General features: G+C 37.5%; 1 protein-coding gene and 1 long non-coding RNA gene across 4 annotated transcripts; both read left to right on the top strand.

Annotated features, from left to right (window-relative positions):
• Positions 1–4,176: 4,176 nt before the first annotated feature.
• On the top strand, positions 4,177–6,048 carry LOC121409401. Its single transcript, XM_041601338.1, has one exon. It carries the CDS (start codon positions 4,177–4,179, stop codon positions 6,046–6,048), a length of 1,872 nt encoding a protein of 623 aa, XP_041457272.1.
• A 1,656-nt stretch (positions 6,049–7,704) lies between these two features.
• LOC121407199 lies at positions 7,705–13,466 on the top strand. Of its 3 annotated transcripts, XR_005968884.1 has the most exons (4): positions 7,705–8,046; positions 9,971–10,036; positions 11,007–11,073; positions 11,980–13,466. It is a non-coding gene; the product is annotated as an uncharacterized LOC121407199 (long non-coding RNA). The 3 variants fall into 3 exon arrangements; XR_005968885.1 differs by lacking the exon at positions 9,971–10,036; XR_005968883.1 differs by lacking the exon at positions 7,705–8,046 and having other exon boundaries at positions 9,876–10,036.
• Positions 13,467–15,311: the final 1,845 nt, after the last annotated feature.

The raw sequence follows: 15,311 nt of genomic DNA, 5'->3' as shown, positions 1-15,311 counted from the left end.
GTTGTAAGGGAACATTTCATTGTCAGTGGTTGAACCGAATTTCAAAATGCTTATCGTGCTTATGATGTGAAATATGTTGGATTCGATATTTTCTTCATTTTATTTTCCAGTTTGTTCTCCATCTTTATTTCGATCTATACGGTATACCGGTATAGTCTTTACCATGTTTACAATGGAATTCTTCAATACGAGTTCTTGATCATGGTCAGTATATTTACGATGATTAAAGTGAAAATAATTCACGGTCGTAAAACAGTTCCATAATTTCAGCTCGAATCTTGTGATCTACGAGCGATATAAACTCCAGATCATCATCACGGGTCGGATATAATTTCCCCCTTTCAAATTTCCATCTAGGAAAGGTGTCAATCCTTCAAGACCCCAATCAACTCGTGGATGCATGTGACTTGGAATAATTTTAATGTGTTTATATGTTGTTCAGGGCGAGAATGTCTTCGGAATGATTATGTACTGAATGTGTTGTTAGTAATACAATGGTCTAAACGACGTAAACCAATAAAAATATTTTTTTGTGTGTTTTTGTTTGCCCCTCTCCCTCTTTTCAAGTTACTGTCTTCAGCCCATTGGCGGCGAAAGCCAAAAAATATATGGGGAGGTGGTTCACCTGAAATTTTGGGATGGACACAGGTAAAAAATTTGACAAGCGAAAAAAAGTCATTAACCTAAACTTAAGGGGGGACCACAAACATTTTAGGGGGGTCCACGTGAATTTAAGGGGGACGCAGGAAACAAAATTGACAAGCAAAAAAAAAAGTTATCTACTAACCCCACCTCAAATGTAGGGGGGGGGGGGACAGGTCCCCCCGTCCCCCGCTTCTGCCGCCTATGCTTCAGCCTATAGGGCTACAGGTTACCCATCAGCATTCATTAGATGATGTCACTCTTCGTGTCTGCATCCAGTCGGGAGCACTTTTTAGCTAATTGGGATTAAATCATTTCCGATAGATTAGAAATATCGAATCCAAAGTAATGCATTTCGTATGTCTGTCAAATTAAAAGAGTTTGATTTTAGTGTCGGAGTGAATTGAAGGCCTGAATGTTTGCTGAACGGAGTTATAGGGTAGACCTGAAATGGTGTTTGCTCTCCTATTCAAGAAAAGGTGAGCAATTCCATAATTATTTCAGGAAATGATATGAAAATATTTAGAATAGTTTAAAAGAAACGTTGAATGTGATCTTATGGAAATTTTGTTCATATTAGTCTCGTTCACAACCATTATAAGAAATGCTATGTCTGTATCGAACTCGTTAATATCGTATGATAATTTTTAAAGACATTATTGAAATATTCAACAAATCCTATCTTGTCAATGGGAATATTATTTTGTTCCTTCTTAGCGCCTTACTCGAGGAGGAACAGTTACATTTGAAATGTATTTATTTGAGCTTGTCGCAGGCCCTGGCAGCTATGTTCTCTAAATTGATAATCAAAGAAAAATGAAAGAAACTGGTATATCTGAAATCTACATCTACTATTGAATCCGGTCTCACCAAGGGCTATTTTCATTTCATCAAATACCTCATGCTCTTAATAATACACATCTTATTTCAAATCAAATCAGTTTATTTGATCAACCAGGTTGATTATAAGCCATACTGAGGAAGAAAAAAAAAATCAGGGAAAAGATGATAACTTGACATTTCGATGGCACCAAACTCAATATTCTCTGTTTCTGAATACGCAGAACAAAGATTATTACGTCTGCAAACGAAATTATTTTTCATCAAAATTAAAAATAAAACAAAGAAGACATGGTGCATTTAATACTTTACCATTTTGAATTCATTTGTATGATAGGAAAACGACTTAATTGTTGTAGATGTGAGAAGATAACAAGAAAAAGCTGATGAATTTTGATATTTAGGTTATTCAACCCGAACTGTATCCCTTTTCACTGCACACACGGGACTATGAGAGAGAAGGGACACGCAGTAATGTACAATCCCATTGATAAGTAGCAATCAAATATTTAAACTGTTAAACCAAATCAAATAAGACAAATGTTTATAAACGAAAGTGCAATGGCATAAAAATTAAATGAAATGAATGGAATTGAAAAAAATCAAGAATGAATATGAAACATAAACTTAATAAGGTTAATAAATTCATATGAATCTGCAAATTTATGCCCATGACATAATGTAGATGACTTGTGGCCATAGAGATGCATACTAAGATGCTTGTGGGCCATTTCATATCCAGCTCACCATGTAAAGCCAGCCTTATCACAAATTTTATAATTGCTTGAAAATTAAACTTCTGGAATTTGCATTCTCAATGGAGAATTAAGTGACGCAATTATAATAAAATTAAACTATCCATTCATTATAGCCCAATTTCGGTGGCTAATTTAGTGTGGTTTATGAGCCATGAGTTTATTGACCTATAACACATGCATGACTAGGGAGCGTTTCACGAGGTCTTGTAATTGATTTACACTCACAATTTTGCTCCAGGCCATCAGACGGGAGCAGGATTGCAAAAAATATTCGTGAATATCGTTGATAAAAGAGTAGCATTCATGCACCCATCTATGGTTTTACTACAAGGTGCCAAGAAAAATGGTGATTCAGAAGTGCATGAGACAAGAAGGGGGGCAGAAGATTTCGCCATGAACGGACGTGTCTAAAGTGAGCTCCGCTCCGCTACGTTTTTTATCACATGGAATATACGCCTAAATTTTCGACTTGGAGAGATGCCTTTTGACTTCTAATTCTGACTGCAAGTTTGAACATATATTCTACATAATACTACATTTTGTTTGCAAAATGCAGAATTCTTCGAATAGTCGTGACTATAATTTGAGAAAACCTTCCACCCAAAAGGACTCTAGCCGTGGTAATCAACGTGCCAAAACACCTTCGCCAGTTCCCGTAACTGTTTCCAACAAGCCTCCCCAACTCGTGACCAATCAGCCTACAGCCGTACCCCCCGGAGCCATGGCAGCCCATCAAGCTGACCCTCCTACTTCTACTCCCGCTTCAGACCCCTACACGCCTAAGGACCCTAAAGATGACTACTTGCTACTTGAAATGCGGAAAATGTTCACGGATTTCCAGCGTGATATTGATATCAAATTGGATCACGTAATTTCGGATCTTAATGCTGTTAAATCAGACATCAGGATGGTGAAATCCGCTGTACATGACCTTGAAATTTCTTCAGCGGATACTTCAGCGAGAATATCTACCGTAGAAGCGGATAAACTACCTGGTATAGAACGTTTTATCGCCAAAGTTAGAGCTGATTTCGACGACAAGCTACTGAACCTAGAAATACACCACCGAAAACAAAATTTGTTGTTCTACGGCATCCCCAAACAAACCAATGAGGATATTTACAAGACCACATCTTTTGCATTGGGCAAGTTACATTGGGCAAATAACTGATTGTGTGTGTGTGTGTCACTGGGGTAAGGGGTATCTAAAATTCTCCTCTCAAAATCTACAAATATCTTCCACATCCTAATCAATATTCAGGAATCCATTCAAGAATCTAGTGTAGGATGTCATTATCTGTCACATAATTGCTATTTGGAGAGAATTTCTGCATGAAAAGGAACTTTGAGGATCAATATTGGAATCAAGGATTGAAGGCATGATTTATGGTATATGTAGTACAGTCCCATGTACTGCTTTTGAGTGTCTGATGATCAACTCATAACAGAGTTTTAGCTGACACACTGCTGGCTTGGAAGGACTTCAGCCTATCTATGAGATGAAGCACAAGTCATTGTTCATCTAGAGAAAAACCAGATCGAGATACCAGGTTTTTATGTGCCAATTTTTCTGTAGCTTTCAGGGCATTTTGATGTGAGAAACAAAGCCCTTCTGTACTTGTTGAAAATAGCTGCTGAGTGACATTTATCATAACTTCATTCATGTATTGATTGCTATTGGTGGCTGAAAACTGAAGGCTACATCTACATGTTATTCTGTTTAGTCTTCTGTATTGGACTCTTGCCCTTCTCTTGCCCATCATATTGATGATCACAATTTCATATCTACGATGCATGAAGCATTATTAGCGGGTTTGTCAGTATGTTAATGCTTTATGGCTTGTGGTAAATAATTAAATTAAATTTCTCGATACGAGAACAAGCCTACTGTTCAACCAGCTATTTTTGACTTTGTAATGATAATCTGATATTGGTCATGCCCAGGAAGCCCAAATTTCCATGTGGCCTATGTCACAAGGCAGTGACTTGGAAGTCAAAGGGTGTACAATGTGAAGGACCATGTGAACTGTGGTTCCACTCTGAGTGTATAGGACTTAACTCCACGGAGTACAATACTTTTGGAAACAGCTCAGTGGTCTGGATATGTAATCATTGCGGTATCCACAACATAAGCAGATCCAACCTCTCTGTCTCAGGACTGGCTGATATCAGTGAAGAAAATGCCTACAGCTCCCTGGATCATGATGGTATTGAATCGTCTACCTCTTTATCACTGGACGAAAGCTTTGACTTGCCACGTCGTGCCTCATCTCCAACCAGACCCAATATGGCACCACTTCGAAAGGCTACAAAAGCAAAGGGACGCCAGCTACGAATACTTAATGTCAACTGTCAAAGCCTTCGGGCCAAGAAACTGTCATTTCAAATCTTCATCGCAAAACATGACCCAGATGTCATCCTAGGTACAGAGTCGTGGCTTTCAAATAACATTCTAAATAATGAAATTTTCCAAACTGAAATATATGACATCTATCGGAGGGACAGACCAGGCGATGCCCATGGAGGTGTTTTTATCGCAGCCAAGAAAGATTTGATTTCTAGCAGAGTCGAAGAACTGGAGACAAACTGCGAGATTGTATGGTGCAAGCTTGAGATGGCTGGATCCAGGACGCTTCATATTGCATCATACTACAAACCACACGAAGGTGATGAAACCAGCCTGCTTGCGCTTGAACAATCACTGTCAAGATTGAATTCAAGTCAGCTTGTTGTCATCGGGGGCGACTTTAACCTTCCAGGCTGGGACTGGACAAGCCAGACAGTGAAAGCGTGCAGCCATCCTGCTCTTCATCATAAGTTTGGGGAAATGTTGGATGATCATGGCCTTACCCAACTCGTAGAAGAACCTACAAGACGGCATCACACTCTGGACTTGTTCCTCACCAACAATCCCACCCTTGCCTTCAACGTGTGTGTTCTTCCTGGCATATCGGATCATGACTGTCCTCTGCTCACCTTTGACATGAAACCATCAAGAAGACATCAAATGCCTAGAAAGGTTCCAGTCTACAGCAAAGCAGACTGGGAAGGGTTCAAGGACAGCATGTCAAAAGTAGCTGATGAAATATCATCCAAGCTCGAGGGAGCCTCCACTAGTGAATTGTGGGACATATTTCAAGCAGGAATCAAGAATGGTATAGAGGCACACATTCCTCATGCAATGTTGAAGCCCAGAGCCAACCTGCCTTGGGTGACTGCAAGAATTAGAAAGCTCATCAAGAAAAGGAGTAGGGTTGTCAAGAAATGTAAAAACATCTTGAAATCCAGAGGACTTCTTCCATATAACCTTGAAGAGTATAGTAACAGTCTTAAGAAGATCATCCAGTCAGAGATCAGGAAAGAATACTGGAAATATCTTGAGTCTATCTTTGATGGATCTGATGATGAAGACAATCAATTCATGGCCATGAAACGATTTTGGAGCTTCATTAAGTTCAACCGAAGTGACAGTGGAGGAATTTCCCATCTTAAATCAGCTGGAAAGAAGCTTACTGACCCCACTGATAAGGCCAATGCACTCAACCATCAATTCCAATCAGTATTCACTGAAGAGACTCCAGTGCCTCCTGACTTGCTTCCCCCTTCTTCGCCTTATGAAACCATGCCAGATGTCATCATCACAACGAATGGTATCAAGAAACTGCTTGACAACCTGAAGCCAAGGAAAGCACCCGGTCCTGATGGCATCACTCCTCGAGTACTCAAGGAGCTATCAGGTGTTATCGCACCGTCCCTGAGGGATATCTTCAGGAAGTCCTATAGCACCGGGGAGATACCAGAGGACTGAAGAAATGCCAACGTAGTGCCTGTCTACAAGAAGGGAGATAGAGCGGAACCAAGCAACTACAGACCCATCTCACTAACTTGCATCGCATGTAAGTTGATGGAGCATATCCTTGCAAGTAACATCATGAAGCATGGAAACCACCAGGATATTTTGTACCCTCTTCAGCATGGCTTTAGACAACACAGGTCATGTGAGCTACAATTGTTAGGACTGGTAAGCGATCTGACCAACAACCTTCAAGGTGGAAAGCAGACAGACATCTTAGTGCTGGACTTTAGCAAGGCTTTTGACAAGGTCGGTCACCAGCGCCTTCTCCGGAAACTTGAGTTCTATGGAGTTAGAGGACATAACAACCGCTGGATTGCTAACTTTCTTCATAACAGGAAACAGCAGGTGCTCCTGGATGGTCGTAGTTCATCTCAAGTCGACGTAACTTCAGGCGTGCCACAGGGCTCTGTCCTCGGCCCCTGTCTCTTTCTTTACTACATCAATGACCTGCCTGATCAACTCAAGTCAAGAGTTCGACTGTTTGCTGATGATGCTATCATCTACCTCACAGTTCAGTCAGATGCTGATGCTGACCAGTTACAACAAGACCTCAACAGACTATGTGAGTGGACCAGTAAGTGGATGATGGAATTGAACACCAATAAGTGTGAAGTCATCACAGTCACCAGGAAGCGAAACAGGATTGTACACCAGTATAAACTCAAAGATGCTATCCTTACTCCTGTAGAAGCAACAAAGTATCTTGGTGTCACTATCACATCAGACCTGAAGTGGAACAGTCACATCAGCAATGTTTGTCAAAAGGCTAACAACACCCTTGCCTTCCTACGAAGAAACCTGCGAGTAAACTCTCCCAAGTTGAAAGCTACAGCATACCAATCACTCGTCAGACCTTTGGTGGAATATGCATCTACTGTCTGGGATCCATCAACCTCCAAGAACATCTACAAGCTTGAAATGATCCAACGCAGAGCAGCTAGATTCACGCTGAATCGATATCACAACACATCAAGTGTGTCATCGATGCTGCAGGAGCTAGGATGGACATCCCTTCAACAACGACGGGAAATCTCTCGCCTTGTGATGTTCTACAAGATCCACAACGAGCTTGTCCCATTCAACTCTGATGCATACATCACCAAATGTACCAGATCAACAAGAGCTGTTCACACTCAAGGATATCTGATGCCTCAATCAAGGACCCAACAACATCAATGCTCTTTCTTCCCCAGAACCATCAAGATGTGGAACACTCTCCCAGTAAATGTTGTAACAGCACCATCAACCGAAGCCTTTCGTCTGCAACTGACGAAAGGCAACAACAGCTAGATCAATACCTGTTTTTACTTGCACCATGTATATATTTGGCACATGCACTTTATCCTTGTGACACACACCTCACCAAGTTCTGCAAGAATCTTCAGGATTGAAGGAAGCAGACTACACAGAAGAAGAAGAAGAATTCCCGTTGAGGAGGCAGACCAAATTCAAATCATCAATGCTCATCGTCTACCTACGAAGAGGACCCACAACGGAGCCAGCGGAACCCCGGCCCCCGAAGCTCCTGATCCCATCATAGTCCGTTTTGCAAAGATGTACGACCGGGACCGAATTCTTCGCGCCTTCGAGCAGCCAAGGCAACCCGGGCTACTGACGGCAACCGTAGGGATGGCGACCGTGTAACCGTCCGAACTGACCTACCCCCATCTATGAAACGCGAGCGTGGTCATCTAGCATCAGTTGCATATAACATTCGCAGAACCAAGCAATTGAAAACCAGGATAAGGATTCAAGGAACCAAAGTACTGCTGCAGACTAAAAACCCTAATGCACCTTCTTCACAGTGGTCAACTTGGACTGAGTAGATTTACTTATCACATGCAACATCATGACTATGGTAATTATGAATATCATTGGAGACCGAGTCAAATTCAATCCCCATAACTTTGCAAGGACGAATGGAGTAGGCCTGATCCATCTTCTATACAGGTATTATATACCCCATCATGTTCTATCCCCATTTGGATAATTGCTAAATAATTAAATATTCCATTTTCATCCATTAAAATGACCCCTTCATGATGAATTGAAACTTGGAGAGATGCCTTTTGACTTCTAATTCTGACTGCAAGTTTGAACATATATTCTACATAATACTACATTTTGTTTGCAAAATGCAGAATTCTTCGAATAGTCGTGACTATAATTTGAGTTAAAACCTTCCACCCAAAAGGACTCTAGCCGTGGTAATCAATGTGCCAAAACACCTTCGCCAGTTCCCGTAACTGTTTCCAACAAGCCCCCCTAACTCGTGGCCAACCTGCCTACAGCCGTACCCCCGGAGCCATGGCAGCCCATCAAGCTGACCCTCCTACTTCTACTCCCGCTTCAGACCCCTACACGCCTAAGGACCCTAAAGATGACTACTTGCTACTTGAAATGCGGAAAATGTTCACGGATTTCCAGCGTGATTTTGATATCAAATTGGATCACGTAATTTCGGATCTTAATGCTGTTAAATCAGACATCAGGATGGTGAATTCCGCTGTACATGACTTTGAAATTTCTTCAGCGGATACTTCAGCGAGAATATCTACCGTAGAAGCGGATAAACTACCTGGTATAGAACGTTTTATCGCCAAAGTTGGAGCTGATTTCGACGACAAGCTACTGAACCTAGAAATACACCACAAAAAAAAAAAATGTTGTTCTACGGCATCCCCAAACAAACCAATGAGGATATTTACAAGACCACATCTTTTGCATTGGACAAGTTACTGGAAATTCCCGTTGAAGAGGCAGACCAAATTCAAATCATCAATACAAATCGTCTACCTACGAAGAGGACCCACAACGGAGCCAGCGGAACCCCGGCCCCCGAAGCTCCTGATCCCATCATAGTCTGTTTTGTAAAGATGTACGACCGGGACCGAATTCTTCGCGCCTTCGAGCAGCCAAGGCAACCCCGGGCTACTGACGGCAACCGTAGGGATGGCGACCGTGTAACCGTCCGAACTGACCTACCCCCATCTATGAAACGCGAGCGTGGTCATCTAGCATCAGTTACATATAACATTCGCAGAACCAAGCAATTGAAAACCAGGATAAGGATTCAAGGAACCAAAGTACTGCTGCAGACTAAAAACCCTAATGCACCTTCTTCACAGTGGTCAACTTGGACTGAGTAGATTTGCTTATCACATGCAACATCATGACTATGGTAATTATGAATATCATTGGAGACCGAGTCAAATTCAATCCCCATAACTTTGCAAGGACGAATGGAGCAGGCCTGATCCATCTTCTATACAGGTATTATATACCCCATCATGTTCTATCCCCATTTGGATAATTGCTAAATAATTAATTATCCCATTTTCATCCATTAAAATGACCCCCTTCATTATGAATTGAAACTTTAGTAATTATGTAAGCCAAAATTAAAACAAATTTAAACAATTTATATTATCATGATTACTACATGTATGTCTATGTAATACAGTTAATACAACTGCATTTTCTCTGATTATTACTGGATCCTAGATTGTTGGATCCTAGATTGCACAACCCTTTCAAGGAATAATTGATGTCATTTTCATTTTTCATGCATAGTAATTTGAATTTTATGTTTTCTTAAAAGAATAGGCCTACATTATTTCCATTTTACAATTTGACTAGACTTTTGGGCATAGCCCTGAATCACCATAGGTTTTGTTGACTGGTAAATTGAAACAATAACCTCTATTGCTATGATTATAGACATGTTTAGCTAATCAATAACTGCATTTCTTTATTTTTACTGGATACTAGATTGTTTGACCCTTTCCAATAATTAATGTCATTTCATTTTACAAATTGTTGGTAATTTTATGTCATTAATGAATACATTATTGCATTTCCCCTTTATATTTAGATTAAGATTTTGTGCTTAGTCCAGAAAGCCATAGTAGGTTACGTAGACTGTACTTTACAGCTACATGTAAGTAATATTGACTATTGAATGTATGTTCCTCTAGTCATGTCATGCATGCTTCCTTTATTTCAATTTTATTTTTTTCACCAATATCATCCAAATGGTAATGTTATTTAATTGGTACAGTAACTGTCGTTTATCATTACAATGCATGACTGTCTTGTCTTAATCCTTATTTTTTATTTACGACACCTTTTTTCACCACTATTTGCTATGCTAATCATTTCCTTGTTGGCATCACAAATTATTGAAGTGAATCAAACCAGATTGAAATGAAGCAAATCGAAGCAAAATGACATACAATTATTCTATTTTTTCTTCATCAAAATGAGAGAAAACTATGCTATCACTATTCAGCCGATCATGGATACGACTTTGACTGGTACACTGATTGGACAGGTTTTATGATGGACCTATTCTAATAATGAAATTACTTGTCCTTTTCTTCATCCATTAAGATGAGTATAATGACCTCTTCATTATGAATTGAAACTTGATGTAATCATGTAAGCCAAAATTGAAACAAATTCAAACAATTTATATTGTCATGATTACTACGACTATGTAATACAGTCAATACAACTGCATTTTCTCTCATTATTACTGGATCCTATACTGTTTGACCCTTTCCAGTAATAATTAATGTCATTTTTTTTTTTTTTTTTCATACATAACAATTGGAATTTTATGTTTTCTGAAATGAATACATTATTTCCCTTTTACAATTTGACTATACTTATTGGGCATAGCACTGAAAGCCACAGTAGGTTATGTTGACTGATATATTGAAACAATAACCTCTATTGCTATGATTATAGTACATGTTTAGCTTGTCAATACAACTGCATTTCTTTATTTTTACTGAATTCTCGTTTCGTTTGACCCTCTCCAATAATTAATGTCATTTCATTTTACAAATTATTGGAATTTTATGTCTTTAATGAATACATTATTGCATTTCCCCTTTTATATTTAGATAAAGATTTTGTGCTTAGTCCAGAAAGCCATAGTAGGTTATGTAGACTGGTAGTTTACAGTTACATGTAAGTAATATCGACTATTTAATGTATGTTCCTCTGGTCATGTCATGCATGCTTCCTTTATTTCATCATATTTATTTATCTATTTTCTCTTCAATATCATCCAAATGGTGATGTTGTTTAATGGTACAGTAACTGTTATTACGATGCATGGCTATTTAATTTGTTTTAATCCTTATTTTTAATTTATTACAACACCCTTTTATTCACCATTATTTGCTATGCTAATCATATGAAATACAATTATTTTTTTAGTTTTTCTTCATCAAAATGAGAGAAAACTTTGCTATCGCTATTGATTTTGACTTGATAACCGATTGGACAGGTTTTATGATGGAGCTATTCCAATAATGAAATTAAACTTGTCCCATTTTTCATCCATTAAGATGAGAATAATGACCCCTTCATTATGATTTGAAACTTGAGTAATCATGTCAGCCGAAATTGAAACAAATTCTAAAAATTTATGTTGTCATGATTACTATACATGTTTACCTACATGTATAAAACAGTCAATACAACTGCATTTCCTCTCATTATTACAGGATCCTAGATTGTTTGGCTCTTTCCAGTAATGATTGATGTTTTTTTTTTTTTTTCATTTTTCATGCATAATTGCTGGAATTTTGTTTTCTGAAATAAACACATTATTTCCCTACTAGGCATTGCTCTGAAAGCTATAGCAGGTTATGTTGACTGGTAAATTGTAAAACCTCTACTGCTATGATTTCAGTACATGTTTCGCTAGTCAATACAACTGCTTTTCTTTATTCTTACTGGATTCTAGATTTTTTGACCCGGGGACCGTTTGACCCTTTCCAATAATTAATGTTTTTTCGTTTTGCAATTCATTGGAATTTTATGTCTGCTTTAATGAATATATTATTGCATTTCCCCTTTTATTTTTAGATAAGATTTTGTGCTTAGTCCAAAAAGCCATAGTAGGTTATGTAGACTGATACTTTACAGCTACATGTAAGTAATATTGACGATTTAATGTACTAGTACTAGTATGTTCCTCTGGCCATGTCATGCATACTTCCTTTATTTCATCAGATTTATTTATTTATTTTTTTTCTTTCACCAATATCATCCAAATGGTAATGTTGTTTAATGGTACAGTAACTGCTTATTAATTATTATTATTATTATTACTATTACAATTCATGGCTATTTATTTTGTTTTAATCCTTATTTTCATTACAACACCCTTTTCTTCACCATTATTTGCTTCGCTAATTATATCCTGTTCGGCATCACAAATTATATATTGGTACCTTAATCTTTTGTCTAACGGACATTATGAAGCACCTTATACCATGCATACATTATTCTCTTTATTAGTTTTGCATTATCTTTTTTTATATACAAATTTACAATAATTCCTCAAATGGATAGGTAATAATGTGCTGGCTTTTGTACACTTTCATACAAGCATGCATTATTCTGAGTAGCTAGTGAATACAACAGCATTTTCTCATTATTACTGGATCCTAAATTGTTTGACCCTTTTCAGTAGGTAATTAGTGCCATTTTTATTGTTTTTTTTTTGTATTTTGTTAATTATCTCCATGAACACTTATTTCATTTTCCCTTTTACATTTAGATTAGATTTTGTGCATAGCTCTAATAGCCATAGTAAGTTATGGGACTGGTACATGTACATTTAGAGGTAAGCAACATTGACAAATTCATGTATGTTCCTCTGTCATGTCATGCATGCCCTTTTTATTTCATTTTATTCATTTTTTCCACCAATATCATTATCTAAATGGTAACGTTATTTGTAACTGTTATTACTCATTACAATGCTTGATTAAGTTTTTTATTATTTTATTTTCTTTTTAATTCTTATCTTATTTCAACACCCTTTTATTGACCATTTCTCGCTATGCTAATCATATCCTGGCTGGTATCACAAATTTTATATTGCTACCTTATTATTTTGTCCTAATTAACATAATGAATTTGTTCACACCATGCTTACATTCTTTTATTTTAGTATTTAGCATCATATTATTGAACGTTCAAATATCATTGCCTCAAACGGATGAATATCTTCATGCATCTATTATTCATCTATCTGTAATATCTAGTGATCTACTCTAGTTATTTACATAAGTTCCTCTTCGTGTGGCCGAAACCTGGCTTGGTATCATTGCATATATTTTTCACCTTCTCTTGAAAGTTGATTCTATCATGCATGCCCTTTTAGTAATTTGAAATCACTGTTTTTGTTTCGTTAATTCTTAATTCTTTTTTGTTTTTCCTCACCTTCATATGCAATACCAATTTTTACCCAAGTTTAAAAACTAGTTTAAGTCCTGTGTTCAGTAGCTCTTGATCATGCCAAGCATGCTTGCATCATTATTTAACATTCCTTGTTCGCCCTTGCAATAACTACATTACCTAATTAAAGAATAAGTAAATATCTGTGTTTAGTTGTGAGCCCGTGGCCATGCTTGCAAAACATGCTCGCATCACTATTTGTCTGTTCTACTATAGATCTCAAGTTGAATAATCGACATCTTGTTTTATTTCTATCGTAATGACCACCCTTTTTTGATATTGGCTTCTAATGACTGGTTTTACCAGAATGGCATTTTTTGTGTTTAAACATTTGGGCATGATCCTTCTTTCAATTCGTTCACTGCCAACCTTTTGTTCGCTCTCGCCGCACCTATAAAATAATTACTGAGAATTTGGTGTTTGGTATTCCTGATTGTCAGAATACAAAAAGGACTTGTGCTTAATAATTATATTCACTTATCATGCCTCGCATGCCACATCCCTCACATATTTTAGTATCTTGCAAGATCATAAAAGAGCGCCAAAGATATGCAAATCATTAATTACAAATGTCTTCAGTTTCGATTAATGCCATGCTTGACTTACTCTTTTATTCTTGTAACATTAACATTACCCAATTTTATGAGTAAAGATCTGTGCTATTAGCTTTGACCATGTCAAGCATGCTGCCTCATTATTAATTACCAGAATAATTAACACTTTGTTTAAAAAATGCTTGGTAATTGTCTGCCCTTTGTGATAACTTCCAATGGCTGCTTCACCAAATGGCAATCTTCCTTTTATATTATCTATTTGGTATTTGAACATGTCGGACATGACCCCTTCTTTCAATTCGTTAAGTCCTTACTTTTTGTTAGCTCTTAATTGCCATGCACATCTATTAAATAATTACTGAGTATTTGGTGTTTGGTATTCCTGATTGTTTATCAGAATACAAAAAGGACTTGTGCTTAAACAATTTTGTTCACTTATCATGCCTCGCATGCCATTCCTCACATGTTTAGTATCTTGCAAGATCATATAAGATCGCCAAAGATAAACAAATCATTTACTACAAATGTCTTCAGTTTCGATTAATGCCATGCTTGACTTACTCTTTTATTCTTGTAACATTAACATTACCCAATTTTATGAGTAAAGATCTTTGTTATTTGCTCTTGACCATGTCAAGCATGCTGCCTCATTATTCGTCTATTATACATGTACTATCGTTTTCCAATTGAATAATCAACACCTTGTTTAAAAAAATGCTTGATTATGGTAATGTCTGCACTTTGTGATAATTTCCAATGGCTGTTTCACCAATGGCAATATTCCTTTAATATCCATTTGGTGTTTGAACATGCTGGGCATGACCTCTCCTTCAATTGTTATAACTCCATGGTCCCATCCACGGGGGATTTTTCTGTTTTTGCTTAGCATTGTCTCAGCGCCCCCCCCCCCCCTCCCTCGTAGCAATGGATGATCCTGCGTGGATGGGTCCATGGTGAACTCCTAACTTTTTGTTCACTCTTGCCACATCTTTAAAATAATTACTGTGAATTTGGTATTCCTGATTGTTTCTCAGAATACATAAAGGACCTGTTTGATTACGTTAATTTATCATGCCATGCATGTTATATCCCTCACATGTTTCAGTATCTTGCAAGATCATAAAACAGCGTCTGAGTTATGCAAATCATGAACTACAATGTCTTCAGTCTCGATTAATGCCAATTTTGACTTCCATATTTTTGTAACATTAGCATTACCCAATTATATATATAAAAAAAATAATCTGTGTTTACTTGCTCTTGATCATGCCAGGCATGCTTGCATCACTTTTTGTTGTCGGTTTTACTATGGATTACAAGTTGAATAATCCACATTTTGTTTACACAATACTTGAAAAGGAAATATCTGCCTCTTGTTAATAATTACTTTTATTAACA

Source organism: Lytechinus variegatus, chromosome 2 (assembly GCF_018143015.1).
Source record: "Lytechinus variegatus isolate NC3 chromosome 2, Lvar_3.0, whole genome shotgun sequence".
Lineage (NCBI taxonomy): Eukaryota > Metazoa > Echinodermata > Echinoidea > Temnopleuroida > Toxopneustidae > Lytechinus > Lytechinus variegatus.
This window is presented reverse-complemented; position numbering and strand designations above follow the sequence as displayed.

Bases quoted from the DNA above. Each gene is read 5' to 3' on its own strand.
- LOC121409401 (XM_041601338.1), top strand. From the start codon at position 4,177: ATGCCCAGGAAGCCCAAATTTCCATGTGGCCTATGTCACAAGGCAGTG.